At 45.2% G+C, this 19,548-nt stretch overlaps 1 protein-coding gene across 5 annotated transcripts in view; it reads right to left on the minus strand.

Annotated features, from left to right (window-relative positions):
• Slc41a2 (solute carrier family 41 member 2) overlaps positions 1-19,548 on the minus strand; it is a 103,793-nt gene that overhangs the window by 18,101 nt on the left and 66,144 nt on the right. For all 5 annotated transcript variants that reach the window (XM_021174397.2, XM_029482529.1, XM_029482530.1 and 2 more), the window contains 2 exons: positions 7,025-7,156; positions 5,785-5,933 (listed from right to left, as the gene is read on the minus strand). In XM_021174397.2, the coding sequence (XP_021030056.1) occupies positions 5,785-5,933; positions 7,025-7,156 (281 nt within the window). The remainder of the gene's footprint in view (positions 1-5,784; positions 5,934-7,024; positions 7,157-19,548) is intronic.

Raw genomic sequence — 19,548 nt, forward strand, 5'->3', positions numbered from 1 at the left:
CAGTACCACATACCAACACCCATAAGACCACAGTACCACATACCAACACCCATAAGACCACAGTACCACATACCAACACCCATAAGACCACAGTATTTCAGATAAGCAACTGAAAACTCCTAAAAAGAAATCTCAACAATCCACCTGCTTTCTACCAATCTAGTTTCAAGGTAGATATTGTTACAATTAGAAGGAAAGTTAGAAACTATATACTTCCTCCTGGCATGACATCTCCTTTTTCTTCACAGGACCTCTTCAACCAAAGCTGACAGTCAAAACCAAGAAACAAAAGGAGACCAGTCACATGGAAAGAATAAACACACCAGGTGTGGGGCACACACCTGTAATATCAACAACCAGAATATGCCAGCAAGAGGGTCAAAAGTTTGAGGCCAACCTCAGCTATATATCAAGTTTAAGGACAGCCTGGTCTACATAAGACTATCTCTAAAAAACAACTACTAAGAAAGAGTAAAGAAAGTCTTTCTAATTGAAATCTGATAGATTTAAATCTCAAAGCGTAAGAAGCAATGAGGAACGTGGATGAGACCACGCTAATAAGGCCAATACAACCTGTGGTGTTTTGAATAGGAATGGCCCCATACACTCCTGTGTGAACGCTGGAGTAGGTGTGATCTTGTTGGAGGAAGTGTGTCACTTTGGGGGTGGGCTTTGAGGTCTTATAAACTCAAGTCTGGCCAGTGTGCCTTGCTGCCTGCAGATCAAAATGCAGAACTCTTAGCTTCCTCTACAGCACGATGTCTGCTACACACTGCCATGTTCCCAGCCATGACCATGCACTGAACCTCTAACGCTGCAAGCAGCCCCAATTAAATGTTTTCCTTATAAGAGCTGCTGTGGTCATGGTGTCTCTTCATGGCAATAAAACCCAAGAGAAGACACAGCCCCCTTGGCTGCTTGACTCTTTCCTTTGGAGGGCCATGTTAGAGGATAAACTTTAGGCCCATCGTTTAATAAGAGACGGTGTGTCAGCTACTCAGCTATTACAGCTCCATGCAAGGTGGATGAAGTGTGCACCTTCAGACAGCAAGACTCCCGAGAACTCATAACTTCCCGACAGAAAGCTAATTAACTTGCTTTGTGGGTGGCTGTCCTGAGGTTCCACATGAGGCCACACTGCTGTGGGGCCCTGTGCTTCATTATGTGGAGGACTGAGTCCGAGGAATGCCATGGAGTTTTGGAACGCAGTGGGGAAGCAGTGCTGGTCCCAGTGCCACATGTGGTGGCTTGTCACTCTCGATAGCCACCGATGCTTACTTAAAGGAGGCCTGAGAACTAAGATGTCGCCACGCTCCTAAGGGAGGCGTGAGGGGCATCATCTGCTTGTTTAAAGTGGGTATGGGGCTCATTGAGAACAGTCATTTAGAAAATCAATTTGCCTGGAAATAGAAGATGTTATAATTTGTATGTAAGTATAAATTTCATATCTGAGATGTAGTAATAACAGAAATCAAAGAAACCTGTCTTTTAAATTATGCTACTAAGAATCATATACCTGTTACTAAGACCAATATATTTGCTGATAGTAACTTAGCAGCTACAACATATACTCTTCCATCATTTCTTTAAGAGTATCTAAGTGTTTTTCAAGAATGATAGACAAGAGGTTTGATTGTAGAGTTCAGAAGACTACATTGTTAATAAGAAGGTAAGACTTCCTCTTTTCTAATTGCCTCTTAATCTGTCTCATATCCTGCAGCTAACAGAAGCACAGGGACAGAAACGGTGTCATCAGTTTCTTTTGACAGTACCATTTGGCACCCGACCCGACAAAATCCTGGAATTTTCATTTCCAACTTTACATACAGAGAATCTGTTGTCACTTTACATTAAGGGAAACATTATTTAATATTTATTTCTTAAGTCAGTGTACATGTGAGTTTCCACACGTGAGTACAGTTCCCACAGAGGCCAGAAGAGGGCGTCAGATCCCCAGGAGCTGGAATGATAGGCAGTTGTGAGTCTCTGGATGAGACCAGACTTCAGGTCCTCTGAAGAGCAGCGCCTGCTCTAACCCACTGAACCATCTCTCTAGCTAGAAGAGAAACGTGTTTCTCTGTCTCGGGGCAAAGGTTTATATAATGAGACTTTAATGATAAATTTGCCACGGAATTTTGTTCTAAAGTATTCATAGCATTCTTAATGATCTCATTTTCTTATGAAACAACCAGTGCCTAAAATAATTAAAAGCTGCACTGACAAATGACTTCAAGTCATTGTTTACGGGTTGTGTGAATAAATGCTTCCTTGGAATTCAATGGGGATCAAAGGCTAGAAACGTCCCCTTTCTTCCTCCCGGAGATGTTTTTAGCACCGAAATGTTAAGATGGCCTGCACACATCTATAGTCAGCACAGTGAAAGGGAAAAAGACAAAACAGTAAAACCAAGTTTTGGTTTCATGTTTAGTCGAAGCAAGCAGATTATAAAACCCTAAGACCTCTCACACCTGGCAGCTCTCGGGGGATGACGTCTGCTGTCTCTGTCCTTCCTCAGTCACCTCTTCTAGGGTCTGCCATCCAGACACACACCTCCGTCTCACAGACAGAAGATGCACACTTGGGGTGTAAACACAGGAGAACTAGTGGGAAACGGACCACACAGCACTGCCACGCCTTCTTGCTGCAGAACCCAGGGTCCTAACTCGGCTGGCGGTGTCTTTAAGGCCTCATCTCTCCTGCTCCCTCCCAGACCCCCACCCCACCCCCACCCAAATCTGGATCTACCTGCTTTCCTGGCACAGTTCTGTGCTTGTCTCTGTGAATTAAGTCAGCGATCTAGAATCCTATATTATGCCACTCTCTTGTAAAAAATACCTGAGCATACTTATTAAACATTGTGCTAATATGTTTATTATTAAGCAATCATGAAGATAATAAAATATACTTTAAACACATGAGGCAGGCAGAGGTTTTCATTTGTCTTTCTATACACACTGGCACTTTTGAAATTCACTGCCTCTTAACAAAGAGCACATCTGCCGTACATCGAGAATGCAGTGCACTGGTGTCGGGGTACAGTGTGATGCTTGGCACACAGCAGCTGCACCAAGGCCATTTTGCCGGGGGCTTCTATTGACGTGGCTTCTCCTGCCTGGAATCCTCTCTATCCACCTTCCCTAGCCAGCTTCCTCCAGGGCAAGTCCCTTGAAGGCCAACTGCAAGCACCTCCTCAGGCATCCTTTAATCTGCCTCTGAAGGCACCAGCACTCCTCACTGTAGGGAGTATCCAGTCCATGCGGTTAAACAAGAAGTCAGTCCTGAGAAGCCGGGCAGCTGAAACACTAGGGCTTATGGGACGAGACCCAAGTGAAAAAGGAAAGAATTACTAACACCAAGGAAAATAATACACACACAAAGAAATGCAGGCAGAGCAAGCCTCAGTGAAAACACTAAAGTAGGCTTAATTACATACTGACAATCCTTTTTTTTTTCTTTTTTTTTTGAGACAGGGTTTCTCTGTATAGCCCTGGCTGTCCTGGAACTTGCTCTGTAGACCAGGCTGGACTTGAACTCAGAGATCCACTTGCCTCTGCCTCCAGAAGGCAGGGATCAAAGGTACGTGCCACCACTAACCTTAACTTTAACAATTTTTTTTAAAAGTTGTGGTATAAGTATGTGGGAAATATGGGACCACATTGTAACAGTCCAAAGGGCTTCAATCATTATTTATTTTTTTAGCCAAAGTCAAAATGGAATTAATCATAAACTTAAAGTTTAGGCACATTACTTTAAAATTTACCAATAATGGCAGAAAAAACAGCTAAGGTATTTCAAGATGATTGTCTCTGAGAAATAGATCTAGGGACGTAGAACCTTTTGGTTCTATTTAATATTTAAAATGTGTACATTTCTTATAGCAGCACACTTTTAAATGGTTTGCTGGCATATATTAATTATACATAATAATGGCTTACATTATATTTTCACACACGTACATAATGTATTTTTATATTCATGCAGGCATTCCATTTATTACCCTTTCCAAACTCCTTCTTCTTCCAAACCAAGACCCCTTCTGCTTTCATATTTTGAGTCTCTGTGTGTGTGTATGTGTGTGTGTGTCTGTTTGTGAGACCCAATGAGTTTCATTAGAGATTTGTTTATCAGCACATAGGTAAGGGTTTGCTTACATAAAAGAAAATTTCTAAAGTGTAAAAAGTAAAAGCCTTCTACACAACACAGAGCAATAGTAATCTAAAAGGAAAACAGAGAATGAAACAGAGGCTGTTTAAAAGTAAGTTTGATCGAAGTCTAGTAACTCTACAGGACCCATGAAGAGCCAGGCATAGCAGACACTACTGTAACCCAGTACTCACAGGCAAAGGCCAGCAGGTCACTAGTTTGAGGCCTGTCTGGGTTACTTTTGAGTTTTGAGACCAGCTTGGGTTACATATCAAGAAAGAAAAGAAAATTCACCAAAAATAATATTTAAAGACGTATTCCCCAGAACTGAAGAGCATGAGTTCCTGACTGATAAGAGTCAAACAAGAGACAACTTATACCCATACCAGAGTTCATCAGCATATAATTTAAAAACTGCCAACGAGAGAAAGAGAAGTAAGAGGCACAGCTCTTAAAGCTGCTGGGAAATTAAAGCCCAAGTCACATGCAGTGGAAGAAATAGCCATGTGGGAAAAGTGCCTATCCCATGGGTGTAAGGACCTGAGTTTGCACCTCTGGGACCCTCAGAAAGCCAAGTGCAGAGGGGCACATCTGGATCCCAGCACTTCTGCAGCAGGACGGGAGACAGAGTCCAGAGACTTGCTAGAGGCTCATGGGACAGCTAGTGTGATACAGCACACTGCCTCAAACAGGGTGGAAGGCAAGTCCCGACATTCGAGGTTGTCCTCTGACCTCTCCACATACACACACATGCAGTAACATGCATGCACCTGCACACATTCACAGAGACATGGGTGAACATAAAGGTGAGAAACCAAGTTCTTATAAGAGATTCAGGAGTCAGATGGCACCTTTTCTCACTGGCAACACGAGCAGACAGAAGGCAGCAAGGCAGGCTGCCTTCAGAATTCCAAAAGAAAATTATCAGTCAGCCTATTAATATTGAAGGTGAAGTAAAACACCAGGTACCACCCAAAATGAGCTTCCTGTCCCTGCGAAGAATCTTTTGGAAGAAGGTGTGTGTACCGACTGGTTTTGTGTCAACCTGACACAGGCTGGAGTTATCACAGAGAAAGGAGCTTCAGTTGGGGAAATGCCTTCATGAGATCCAGCTGTGGGGCACTTTCTCAGTTGGTGATCAAGTGGGTAGGGCCCACTGTGGGTGGTGCCATCCCTGGGCTGGCAGTCTTGGGTTTTATAAGAAAGCAAGCTGAGCAAGCCAGGGGAGGCAAGCCAGTAAGGAGCATCCCTCCATGGCCTCTGCATCAGCTCCTGCTTCCTGACCTGCTTGAGTTCCAGTCCTGACTTCCTTTGGTGATGAACAGCAGTGTGGAAGTGTAAGCTGAATAAACCCTTTCCTCCCCAATCTTGCTTCTTGGTCATCATGTTTGTGCAGGAATAGAAACCCTGACTAAGACAGTGTGTCATACCTAACAAGATAACCAAAAAGATGCTGTGAAACCCAGGCAGCCCAAGGGTTCTGTGTACCAGGCTGTACCAGGCAACCCGAGAGTTCTGTGTACCAGGCTGTAGCAGTCTACTTTTGAATCAGTAACTATACTGTGTGCCGTAGATGGCCATCAAGACAGTTTCTCAGCAGTGTGAGGGAGCCCAGGAGATCTTCAGAGGTTTCCATCTTACCTGCAGCACAGCAGCAAACAGGTACACAACAACAAAGACTACAGTCAGAGAGGTGTGGCCACTCTTCATCAGGTGAATTGTGTAGAGGAAGATCAAGTGGCCCGGGATCACGAAGAGCAGGAGAACCTGGGCAGACTTATTGTTTACTCCTGTAACAGGAAAGCAAACAGCATTCAAATTGCATTTGAAGGCTGCAGCGGGGGATGCAGCTCAGGGAAAGGCTGCTTGCCTCTCCAGCACTCACAAGGTTCAAGCCCCAGTGGTGGTAGAAAAATAAAGTGAACCTATAAACTGGACGCTGTAAGCTAAGTTTCCACATCGGAAGACAACCTTGGACCTCAACCAAAGCAGAGGCAGGAGGGCCTTGGAGTTCAAGGCCAGCCCAAGAAAAACAAAACAAAACAAAACAACAAACTGAAGGTTACTTTCTCCTTACTGTAGTTCATACCATCATCATTTCAACTGCCATTTCAACAGTCCTTTACAATTTACTTAATTCATGGAATTTCCCCCATTAGGTGTAATTAAAAAACCAAATAAGAGATGGCTGACTAAAAACGTATTGTGGAGAACATTAGTATCTAAGAAACAGAAGGAAAATGCAAACATTGGAATGTTAATTTTATGTCTCCTTTAACTGTTCCATCACTGATATCACAGGAGGGGCTGGATGCTCAGTGGTAAGAGCACAGACTGCTCTTCCAGAGGACCAGGGTTCAATTCCCATGTGGCAGCTCACAACCTCCTATCACCTCAGTTCCAGGAAGATCTGATGACCTCTTCCAGCCTCTGAGAGTACCAGGCACACAACTGGTACCCAGACACACTTGTAGGTGAACAGCCAGACGTATAAAATAATAATGATTAATACTGTAATGGTTGCCGTATCTGTTCACATGTGTGACATACTGTTCCCTGCCACTGGGTTGTCTCCTAATGTCCTGTTTCAGAGCAAATACCCACATTTTAAAGAGTCAACAGGAGTGATATGGAAGAAAGGACCATCTGTCAAGAGAGGCTTTTGTGTGTGTACATACGGTTCCTTTCTTAGCCAACAAGATATCCCAGAGACAGGAACAAAGTGCAATGACACACATGGACACAGAAGGCCTTTGTTCCCTGACATTCGCTCAGCCCAGCATGCACAAAATATAGATTCGACAAATTTTGCCTGCCCTAGGTCTCAGCGGGCAGCAGTTCCTCACAAAGTACACACAACCCAACAACACACAACACTTACCTGAACCAAAAAATGTTCTAAATGGGTAGGAACAGCCTCTGGGCTCCTCAGGTAGTTCTCCGGGGATGCTATGTAAATGGAGGTAGGTAGAAATCCTGCTAGCCTGAATGGCCACCAAATTGCCGCCGATCCCTAAAACAGTGGGAAAAACAGGCCAGCCTGTTACCTTTCACTTCAACAACTTCCTAAATCCCACCAGGGAAGCCTCTTTCTGCCACGTGCCAGGCCAAGGAAACACGTCTTTCTCTGAAACGGCAGTTTATTTAATGCTGAGAGGGATAACCCATAACATCATTACTGTAAAATCTGATTGGCTGTCTAATGTGAAAGTAGATCGGGATAGGTAATTTTTAAAAAAAATCATTCTTGCAATTAATTCACAAAACTAGGTAACAAGAGATTGACATTTGCCACCTTGATGAGAGGAAAATAAGCTAGATTTATTCACAGTGACCGGCTTGATACCATCTCATCTTGCTGAGGGAGGTGAATTAGGAGTGGAATGAAATTACTCAGGTCAGAACCAGTTTCAGCTTAGAAATGGCCTCTCCCTGCCTCAGGGGCAGAAGAGTTAATGCCTAGGTAAGGAATGAATTCCAAGGGGAGAGAGGGCATTTGGAGTCTTTCTCCTCTTGCAGTCAGTGAGGGAGAGACAACGGCCACAAAAGCAAAGGAGAAGAAGGCAAATGCCACTTCCAAGTTCTACACAGCACACAGGCCAGCAAGACACAGCACATGGGCCAGCACACCCATCGGAGAGGCTGACTGCCAGATACAGGGCATGTTTACTAGATAGTGAGAGACCTTCCAAGCTCCTGGGATACCATCTTAACCACCTAAAGACCCAGCGCCACACAAATCCCCTCACATAAAGCCAAGCCACCTGAGAGGTGGGGGAAATGCTCTGTCTGCAAGGACAGAGCAGTTGCCACAGGATGAAGGAATATCTGCCAATGGGGGAAGAGGAAAGAGAAGAACCACTTCGAATACCCTACCCTGTTTCTCAGGACCAGATCCAGGGACTGTGGAGATAAAGTAAGGTAAGAGAAGCCTAGCGCACATCACGTAGGGGGAAAGCGTCAGCATGTGGTCACAGGAAGAAGAACAAGACCACCAGGAGCCATGTCACACCGCCCACACTCGGTCACATCAAGAGCCCACTGCTGGAGAGATGTGTAGCAGGAATACTGAAGGAACCACCGTCCACGGACTGCCCCAACCTCTCCACTAACAAAAGGAAAGATATGTTCATTGCTAGACACAAATAATATTTATCTGAGTCTCCAGTGGTCTTTTATATACAAAGTCAAACATTTAATGAAACTTTACAAGTCAGGGGATAAAAGGCAGCAAAGGAAACAGCCACTGTAGCACTAATACATTAGCAAAACCAGACCCAGAGATGCTTCGGGTGTTCAAATAATAATTGTTATTATTACCATTGTCATTTGGGATTTGAGACAGGGGCTCTTGTACTTCAGGTTGACCTTGAGCTTGCTATGACCTTGAACTCCTGATCTAACCCACTCCCAAGTGCTAGGATTACAGGTATAGGCTACCATGCCCAGGTAAAGAAATGATTTGACGATGATAGGGAAAGTATATAACACACAATAAAATATGGGGCAGAGATTAGCTAAACTATGTATATATATATATATATATATATATATATATATATATATACACACACACACACACACACACACACACACACACACACACACTAGATACACATAATGTTGAAGGAGCAGTTTCAGTATCCCAGGAAAGTGGTACAGTTAAGAACAGTACTAAAGATACCTTGACACACTTTACAAAGTATCCACGGGCCACTCACAAACACAAACTACAGGCTACAGGACAAGTCTTCGTGAGTTTGGAATGACTGAAACATGTCAAAGTTGTTCTCTGGACACACCAGGAAAACGGACACCTGGGACTCCCCTACCAAATACTGTGAAAGTAAACACTGTGCTTCCAAATAACTTACAGGTCAGAGAAGAGATCAGTCAATGTAACAAAAATGTAACACCCTGAACTGCATGCTTGGGAGGCGCAGACAGCAGCGCACTGCAATCCGAGGCACGCCTTCCACTGACACACAGGCAAAGTCTGCATATGGACGATGCCAAGCTCACAGCCTTAAAACCTCAAAAGGCTGCGCAAGACAAGAGGAAAGAAGGGATGGTAGGCAGAAGAGCACAAGTCAACACAAGAGAAAAGACAGCAAAGATATCAACCAGAGGCCTTTGGCCAAGTGAACAAAAGGGAGGAGAGTCAGGTAACACCCTGAATGAGACAGGACAGGCACAGGGTCTGTAGGGAGCACAGGAAGGGGAGGGAGGGGAGGGAGGGAGAGGGAAAGGGACTGTTGTAAGTCTGAAGCCACCTCGGCATACACCTTGAGTTCTATGCTAACCTTACTTATTTGCTACAGACTAAGGCTGTCTCAGAAATGAACAAGGGAAAGAGGGAAGAGGAGGCTCTGAGAGCGAGAGCACAGTGTCCCTGCAGGGGACCCACTTGGGCTTACAACCTTTATAACTCCAGCTCCAGGGGGAATGCGTGCCTGTGGACAAACTGCCTCTCCATGTACATAACTATATATTTTTTAAAAAGCAGCCCAATATTAAAAATGAAGAATTAAACAGAATTCACCACCATTCCAGTAAACACATACAAAAGAGGGGGGGAAAAGATATTATAGGAATATCATGAAATAACTTCCATTCCAAAAAATTAGCAAATCAAATTCAGCAAAATACTCAATGTGTGATAGATAGGTCACAACCAAATTGGGCTTATCCAAGGGAATGAAAGACCAATTTAACAGCTGGAAGTAAATTAACATAATTCATTAACAAGTAAATGGACGGGGAAAAGTAACATGATTATAAGAACATGTGACGGGGAAACCTGACACAATTCAACAGTCATGATTAAAAGCTCTTAGCAAGGCAAAAAGCTCTAAAGGATATCCACGCAAGTTGGACAGGACGGGGCATAGCAGATGGCTCCTCGGTAAGCCGTCTGAGTCAGCCAGATAGTAATGTATAAAACAACCAAGAAATCTGGTCCTGACACTCATCCCAAACACAAAACCCAATTCCAGGTAAATTAAAAACATAATCCAAAAGGCAAAAATTGCTAAGTTGTAGAAAGACGGCTAGTGTTACGAATCAGCTTGACGGGATCGAGGATTGTGGGTAAATGGAGAAAGACCGTTTCTGGGTGTGAATGGGTCGGTCCGTCTCGATGAGATGAGCATGTGAGTTGGAAGACTGAGGGAGAAGAACTGTCCTCAGTGAGCAGTCCATCCATCGTCTGGCCCCTGGAGAGAGGAAAAGGACCAGGGGTTCTGAGGCTGGGACTGCGGCTCACGGTAGGGGCCTCTTGAAAGGCTTCTTAGCCTCCATAACTGCATGGCCAATTTGACTATCAATTAACGTTCTTTCTCTCTCTCTTTCTCTCTCTCTCTCTCCCTCCCTCCCTCCTCCTCCCTCTCTCTCTCCTCACCCCGTTCCACTTTCATTCTTTGGAGAATCCTGACTAATACATGTGGAAAGAATTCTTTTTGAACAAAACTGTAAAACATAAAGGGAAAGTTTATAAACTTTAAACCTTTGGCTGACTAGAAAACGCTTTAGTCAAAGAGGGAAAGCAAGCAACAGAGTGGAGAAAATCTGCAACCCCGAGTAACTGTCCACAGAAAAAGGCCAAGGGTTTAGAAGATTAATTAGCTCACCAAAGAAGCTCATCCAGGAGCTGGAGACGGGGGACAGTGGGTAAGAGAGTTTGCCACACAAACTTGAGGACCAGCATCCGTGTAAACCCTGGGCCTATGCCTATAACCCACATTCTGTCAGAACTCAGTGGTAGAAGTTCATGGGGCTTGTAGCCACTCATAAAGTCCAGGCTCAGTGATAGACCCCATCTCAAGGGAAAAAGGTAGACAGTGGAAGAGCAGAATGCCTGACATCCTGCGGAGGTCTCTGCACACACAGATGGACATCATCACATGGATGTAGACGTATACTTTCACACGCATGGGAGAAGTTAACTGAAATCACTAGTAAACAGGAGACAATCCCACTGTGCACTGAAGAAATACAACACATGCAAAAGTAGTACTCACACCTACCAGGACACGCAGGAAAACGAATTCTGGGCACTACACTGTTGATAATAACGTGGAGCTCAACACACACACACACACACACAGAGTCTAAATTGTTAGAATCCCTATGGGAAACACTTTAGAACTATGTAATGAAGGTGATGTGTACGCCCTATAGTCCAGCAATTTCATTCTTCCCTGCTTAAAAAGATGGGTGGGGACAGCTTATGTATAACAGTTAGAAAAAGGAGCTCAGAAAAAAACCATATGAAATAGAAAGAACTGGAAAGCTTTTCTTTTTAAAAGTGCTTTTTGAAGCACTTTTATACAGATGTGCAAATAAGCCTGAGTGTGCACATAAGCCTGAGTGTGCGCATAAACCTGAGTGTGCAATAAGCCTGAGTGTGCAAATAAGCCCAGGTGTGTGCATTTGCACATGTGTGTGGAGATGCCCACTGAGGTCAAGGGAACATCACCAGAGTCCCTGCAACTGGAGTTACAGGCAGGTGTGAGCTGCCAGTGGGTTCCAGGAACGGTGGGACCTGAACTCGGGTCCTCTGGAGGAGCAGCAAATGCTCTCAACACCTGAGCCATCTCTCTAGGCCTGGAAATCTTTTTTAATGCAAAAGAGTGCTTTTCACTTTAAGCAGGAGCTGAGTGCAGGGTGCAGTCTGGAGACTAGGGTGGGAGGATTACCTGAGCCCCTTACCAACCTGAGCAGCATAGGCCAGACACATAACCAATAAATGAAACGAGAAAGGCTGTTCACACTAATGGGATTACATTGGATGCTGTACTATATGCTGCAATGTTTCAGTTAAATGTACTTGTCTTCTTAAATATTTATCATATTGTCATTAGATATTGCAATTATAAACATTAAAAATGGATTTTCCTAGCTTCGGAAAGGCAACATACACATTATTTGTATTCATCTCTCCACAGCATGGCACATCTTTCCACTCAGTCAGTACCTCACCCACAGATCAGCGTGCACACACGCACGTGCACAGGTGCACACACACACAGACACATGCACAGGCACACACATAGGCACACGCACAGCACAGCTCTCCCTGGCTACTACACCACTGTGCGGAGAGGGCCTAGGAAGGTAACTTTCTTTTTCAGGTCTTTTTCAGGTTCATCTGACTGGCATTCCCACAGCACTGTCTCTCTGTGTTTGGCTTCTTTCTGTCAACATAATCACATCTCTTCCATGTTACACAAGTGGCCAGACTTCATTCTCTTTTATCTCTGAACAGTATCCCTCTGTTTGTTTAGAATACATTTCCTTTATCCATTCATCTAGTGACATATTAGATTGCTTCCATCCCTTAGCTATTGTGAACAGTGCTTCAGTAAACAGGGAAGTGTAAATGTCTCTGACACATTAATTTTATTTCCTTTGGCTATGTACCCAGCAGTGGGGTTGACGTATTGTGCAGTCATGTTAACTCTCTGCCTCAGTGACTATGTAGCCGGATACAAGGGTTCCTTTCTTCCCATTGCTTTACTGGTATTTTCCTTTTGTCTCTTGGAGAACAGCCACTCTTACCAGAATGGCATCCTGGATCACTGTGGCTTTGACTTGTATATCCCTGGTTGGTGCTGAGGACCATTAGTACATCTTTTGAGAACAGTCTATTTAGTGCCAGTGCTAGGATTAGAAGGATAACATGAATTCATCAGGACTCCACCTGAATCGGATGGATAGTCACACACTGTTTAATGATGGGGGCACACTCTGCTCAACTCACTGTTAACATTTCTTCTTACATAACAGACTGAATAAGAGTAAGCCTGCTGTACAAACTAGTACTGTCATCATATAGGAAGTCATTGCCCACAATGTCATTCTGCTGTACATGGCTACCAGAGAGGGAGATTTTCAGATACAAATGGTAAAAAGCATTCAAGAGGATGTCTGGACCAGGCACTAGGAACCAGCAGATTTGATGAAGTCTCCACTGTAGATGTGTCTCTATGGTGGTCTGAGTGGGCATGGCTCCCATGGGATCAGTGTTTAAATGTGTGGTTCCCAGTTGGTGGAACTGTTTGGGAAGGATTAGGAGGTGTGGTCTCTGGTTAGAGGAGGTGTGGCCTCTGGTTAGAGGAGGTGTGTTACTGGGGGGTGGACTTGAGGTTTTCAAAATCCCCTGCCATTCCATGCCACGATGGAAAGTGTCTCTTTCTCTGTCTTTCTGACATGCACTCTGCCTCCTGCAAACCAACCTGTAAGCTCTCAGCCACTGCTCCATCACCATGCTTGACCGCTTATCCCCATGCTCCCTGAAGGAGACTCACCCTCTGAAACTGAAAGCAAGCCCCCAATTATGTGCTTTCGTTTATGATTTGCCTTGGTCATGGTGCTTTTTCATGGAAGTATAAAAGTAACTAAGACATGCACACACTATGAATCCCAGTGATCTAGACCAGAGACCCCAGCCCAGTGAGCCTCCAGCCCAGGGAGAGTCCTGACCAGTATACCTCCTGACCAGTGAGGGTCCTGACCAGTATACTTCATGGACCAGTGAGAGTCCTGACTAGTGAGGGGCCTGACGAGTGAGGGTACTGACCTGTGAGAGTCCTGACCAGTGAGCCTACAGTCCAGTGAGAGTCCTGACCTGTGAGAGTCCTGACCAATGAGAGTCCTGACCAGTGAGCCTACAGTCCAGTGAGCCTACAGTCCAGCAAGAGTCCTGACCTGTGAGAGTCCTAACCTGTAAGAGTCCTGACCAGTGAGCCTCCAGCCCAGTGAGAGTCCTGACCAGTGATCCTCCAGTCCAGTGAGCCTACAGTCCAGTGAGGGCCCTGATCAGTGAGCCTCCAGCCCAGTGAGCCTACAGTCCAGTGAGGGTCCTGACCAGTGAGCCTCCAGCCCAGTGAAAGTCCTGCCCAGTGAAAGTCCTGACCAGTGAGCCTCCAGTCCAGTGAACCCAGTCTAGTAAGACTCTATACCAGTGAGAGTCCTGACCAGTAAGACTCCACACCAGTGAGACTCACTCCAGACCAGTGAGACAGCCTCACTTTCTCTAACAGAGCTTTGGAGCTGTTGCTGGAAGATGGATTCTTTTCTGCACAACTTAGGAGATGGCTTAGAGGAACCAGCAACATGTAACTTAGCATGGATAACTCAGTATTAAGAGCTTCTGAGGCTTAGCAGTGGGCCTGGGAATATATACAATTACATTCAAAGCGACAAGTTTGGACACCTTTGATCTAAGAGCTCAGGAGACAGAGGCAGGTGGCTCTCTGTGAGTTCCAGGCCAGCCAGGGTTACAAATAATAATATGCTGTCTCAAAGAATAAAAATAAATACAAGCTCAGTGACTGCATATCTGGTGAAATGTTGATGTTCGGACACATCCCAATGAAGTTAACTTACTATGGAAGTAAGAATTTAATTACTTTAATCACAGAAAAGATACGAATAGAAAATAACCACCCAAAAAAAGCATGAACTTGCCATTTTCCAACAGAGGAGATAATTTGTTGCTGTTATTGTTAGTGGACTAAATCTAAAACGATTTGGTTATATTTTTAAAGGCAAAAACTAAATTTAGCATCACGATTTCATTGTCATGTGTCATGAACAAGCAACAAATGTCACTAAGAGCAAATGCGGGTGTGGCAGTGCACACCTGTAGTCACAGCACAGGTGGGGAGTCTAAGCAGGAGAACTGAGATCAGCTACATAATTAGGTCCTGTCTCAGACTCAAACAATAAACACGATGATTTCAAACGGAGCTCAGAGGAGCTGGAGAGGTGGCTCTGTGGCTACAGGCTTGTCCTGTCCTTGCAGGGGTCCCGAGATCAGTTCCTAGCACTACGTCAGACTCCATGAGACCTGACAGCTCTGGTTTCTGTGGGCATCTACACTTACATGACAATACTACCCCATACTCATATAAACAACATCATTTTTTTAAAAGGGTAATAAAGATAACCACTTAGAATCAGAGAGACAGTTCAGCTCACAAAACCTGACAACCTCAAGTTTGGTCCCCAGACCCCACTGTGAAAAGGTAAGAACCAATGCCAAAAGCTGTCATCAGCCCTACCCCACCCACACATCACCAGCAATACTAACCAGGGGCTGCCTTCACCACCCCCTCCTCCCATACCACCAACAACACTGAATGTTGGGGAATGACCCTGTGCACTGTGTATTCAGATGCTGACTTCTGTACCCTGACATATGGCTGCAGTCCAGATGCTGGCATTGTCAAGCATCTCTTGCTTCAGTGTTACAGAGTCTCTGGTGGGGACCAGGAGAGAGGATTCACCAGAGGGAGTCCCTGTGAGAGACAGTCACCAAGGGAGGAGGGTGGAGCAGGAGCAGCCAGGGCAGGACTGAGGTGGCAGCTAACAGGGCACATGGCAGGGTAGTTAGCAGCACTGTTGGGTTAGAACAGATGAGAACCTTGCCCAGCTCTCATGCAAGACAGTGTTTAATAAAGAGACCAGGTCTCTGTGTTGTTATTTGAGAACAAAGGATGCTAACAAAAAAGCCTGGTACTTCTACAATTAAATTTAAAGATAAAGTAATTGGAGAGAACCAACTCCTAAGGCTGTCTTCTGGCAGAGAGAGTGGGAGGGAGAGGGAGAGGGAGAGGGAGAGGGAGAGGGAGAGGGAGAGGGAGAGAGAGAGGGTGGGAGGGAGAGGGAGAGGGAGAGGGAGAATATGAATAACAACAATATTAAACGTAAACAAATAAATTAATTCACTTTATGTTAAGAAATTTTTAAAAAACTACACCCTACAATATTCTGGACACATCTAATGGAAACAAATGTCTTTAAAATTATGTTTAAAAGTCACCCAGCCGGCAGAGTCACTGAGGCACATGCACACAGAGAGCTCTGTTCCTGCAGCTCCAGCTCCGGCACAAGGGCTAAACCCTGCCCCAGCCACTCAGCCCGCCTTCAGCACAGGCACCTCTCAGACACTTTCTTTTCTAATGTGAATGTACGGATGGACAATCCTTGTAAGGATGTTGAAATAATTAAACAATGTATGTTAACTGCCAACAGCATCAACAAGCAATTTACAGAGAGTCTGTCCCTAACTCAATGTTTCCTATTGTAAGCCCTTCACTTAGCATGATTGTCAAATTCGTCAGGCAGTCAGAAGCTAGCAAGGAGCTTGTCTTAGTCAGGGTTTCTATTCCCGCACAAACATCATGACCAAGAAGCATTTGGGGAGGAAAGGGTTTATTCNGCTTACNCTTCCANANTGCTGTTCATCACCAAAGGAAGTCAGGACTGGAACTCAAACAGGTCAGAAAGCAGGAGCTGATGCAGAGGCCATGGAGGGATGTTCTTTACTGGCTTGCTTCCCCTGGCTTGCTCAGCCTGCTCTCTTATAGAACCCAAGACTGCCAGCCCAGTGATGGTCCCACCCACAAGGGGCCCTCCTTCCTTGATCACTAATTGAGAAAATGCCTTACAGCTGGGTCTCATGGAGGCCTTTCCTCAACTGAAGCTCCTTTCTCTGTGATAACCCCAGCCTGTGTCCAGTTGACACTCAAAACCAGCCAGTACAGAGCTGTTCTGCTTTTCCATTTATTTGGAGTCAGCTGAGAGGAAAGAGCCATAATTAAGAAAATGCCTCCATAAAATTGGGGTGCAGGCTTGCCTATAGAGCATTTTCTTAATCAGTGAGGTGGGGGAGCCACTCATTGTGGGTGGTGTCATCCTTGGACAGGGTACTCCTGGGCTCTATAAGGTATCAGGTTGACCAAGCCAGGGGAAGCAAGCCAGTAAGCAGCACGCCTCTATGGCCTCTGCATCAGCTCCCGCCTCCAGGTTCCTGCCCTGTGTGAGCTTGATCTTTTTCAGTAACAGAAACCTGGAAGTGTGCACTGAAACAAATCATTTCCTCCCCAAGTTTCTTGGTACTGTGGTGTTTCATCACAGCAATAGAAATGCTAAGACAGGTACAGTCTTACTGTGTACTCCTGGCTGACCTGGAAGTGTTTCAACCAGGCTGGCCTCAAACTCACACAGATCCACCTGCATCTGCCTTCTGAGTGCTGGGACTAACAGTGTGCACCACCACGCTCAGTCTGGTATCCTTACCAACTTAAAATAACTTCTGCTTCTTTGTTGAGTTTCTTCTGTGTGTGTGTGTGCGTGTGTGTGTGTGTATACTCGTGCCATAACATACATGTGGAAGCCACAGAGGAACCCCAGGTGTATGATAGAGGTCTCTTCCTCATCACTGTCTTGTCACTGTGTACTCTAGGCTAGGGGGCTACAAGCTTCTAGAAACCCTCTTATCTACACATCATAAGTGAACTTATGGTACTCAGCTTTAACCTGGGTTTGGTGGCAAGTCAAATTCAGGTCTTCAGTGTGACGCCCTCTGAGTCATTGCCCCAGCCCCTGCATACTGGCTTTTCTATTAGACGCTTATGACAACTATGTTCTTAAGTCTGGATTTTCCACTCAGAGCTCACTTCTGAAAGCAATCGATGAGATCAGAGAACCCACAGCTGGCATGGACTGTACACCTGCCACAGGACAACACAGGAACACCCACAACTAACACCAACTGTACATGTGCTCACAATACAGCACAAGGCCAGTAACTCACCATGCTGGTAGTGAATTAACGCATCCCAGCCACCGAGAGAAACAGAGCATTTGTCCTAAAGAACTGAAGCACTGTCACAGAGATTTGGGGGACACAGAGAGGAAGATGGGACCTTGTAATCATCCATGGACATTCATGGCTCACAGCCTCTCCAAATGCAGAAGAATCCAACGGTAAGAAAGCAAACTACTGCAGATAACTTTTCAACACCAGCCACAGGAATGCACACACCTCTGCTCGTTTCTTGTCTTCTTCCCTCTGGGGACTTGGAGAGCAATGCTCCATCTGGTGTCTCATTAGACATGGGACGCTTCAGTGCACATAGAGGCAGCATGTGCCGTAAGGCTTGAGCCGACCTACTATAGCTGCGATTTCATGGAGATTGAACTATTAATGGTCACTTGTAGCTCCCTCTGAAAGGCACAGATGCCTTGGTAGAACCCTACAGAAGCAGCATTTATCGCTTCTGTGCTACCATCTGCTAGGGACTAGGGACTAGCACACAGGATAAGTCATCTCAAAGCTTTCCTCAGTCAACTTAAGAAATACACCAGGGCTACTCTTCCAGACGAAGTGAAAACCATGTAAAGAAATAGTGTAACCAGCGAGTGACTGACTAGTAAGTGCCAGCCTTCCATGGTCTTGTTAGGATCACTGACAAGTAATTTTTAATTACTGCAAAAATTATTACCTTAGAGCAGCTTTCTTTGATGTCAGTATGCTTGCTTGATACTGTTTTATACACTGTCACTTTTAAAACTTGTTATTAATACAGCTTTTGAATTATTTAAATTCTACAGATACTAACTGCATGATTAAAGGTAGCAGGAAGCATCTAAAGATAGTCTCCTATAAATTAAAAACATCAGAAGAGACAGCCTGTCACTATTACAAGACTCCTCGGTATCCACAGGTCCTAATTTTAAGTACATTATGCTGGAATAAGCTCATTAATTGTGTAAATACCTGATGCTAAGAAGAAATTAGCAGCAAGTTCATCTAGGGAGTCCTTTAGAACTCTGTTGCTGCCAGGCAGTGGTGGCGCACACCTTTAATCCCAGCACTCGGGAGGCAGAGGGCAGGCAGATTTCTGTGAATTCCAGGCCAGCCTGGTCTACAGAGTGAGTTCCAGGACAGCCATGGCTACACAGAGAAACCCTGCCCTGCCTCCCCAATCTATAAAAAAAGTCTTTTTCCTCATGGTTGTCTGAAGACAAGATGGAGCCGCAGCGCTACTGGAATCACCCATGGCAGTTTGGCCAGTGTTCTCGCTCTTGCCGTGTCTGCTCTAAGTCTGATGTAAAGATACAGTCTGACCTGGACTTGTGGGCTCAACACATGCCATCAAAGGCTTCATTAAGTTGGACTAAGTGACCTTGAGTGGTTTATTCAACAGTGTCTACCCAGTGAAACTGATCGTGCTGTCTTTGTACATGAAGAAAAAGTGTAACGACCTTAAAAAAAAAGAAAACAAAAAACCATGTATAAGCAAACATAGACCATAAAGCATCACACCTGGGGCCCTGCTGTATTTACAAGGAGTGTCCCCTCTCCCCAGCAGTGCCCTGTGGTCCTCCCTCCCACCCCTCCTCCCATATCACAGGTGATCCTCCCTCCCACCCCTCCTCCAATATCACAGGTGGTCCTCCCTCCCACCCTCTCCCCAGCAGTGCCCTGTGGTCCTCCCTCCCACCCCCTCCTCCCATATCACATGTGGTCCTCCTTCCTACCCCCTCCTCCAATATCACAGGTGGTCCTCCCTCCCACCCCCTCCTCCCCTATCACAGGTGGTCCTCCCTCCC

Source organism: Mus caroli, chromosome 10 (genome assembly GCF_900094665.2).
Source record: "Mus caroli chromosome 10, CAROLI_EIJ_v1.1, whole genome shotgun sequence".
Taxonomy (NCBI): domain Eukaryota; kingdom Metazoa; phylum Chordata; class Mammalia; order Rodentia; family Muridae; genus Mus; species Mus caroli.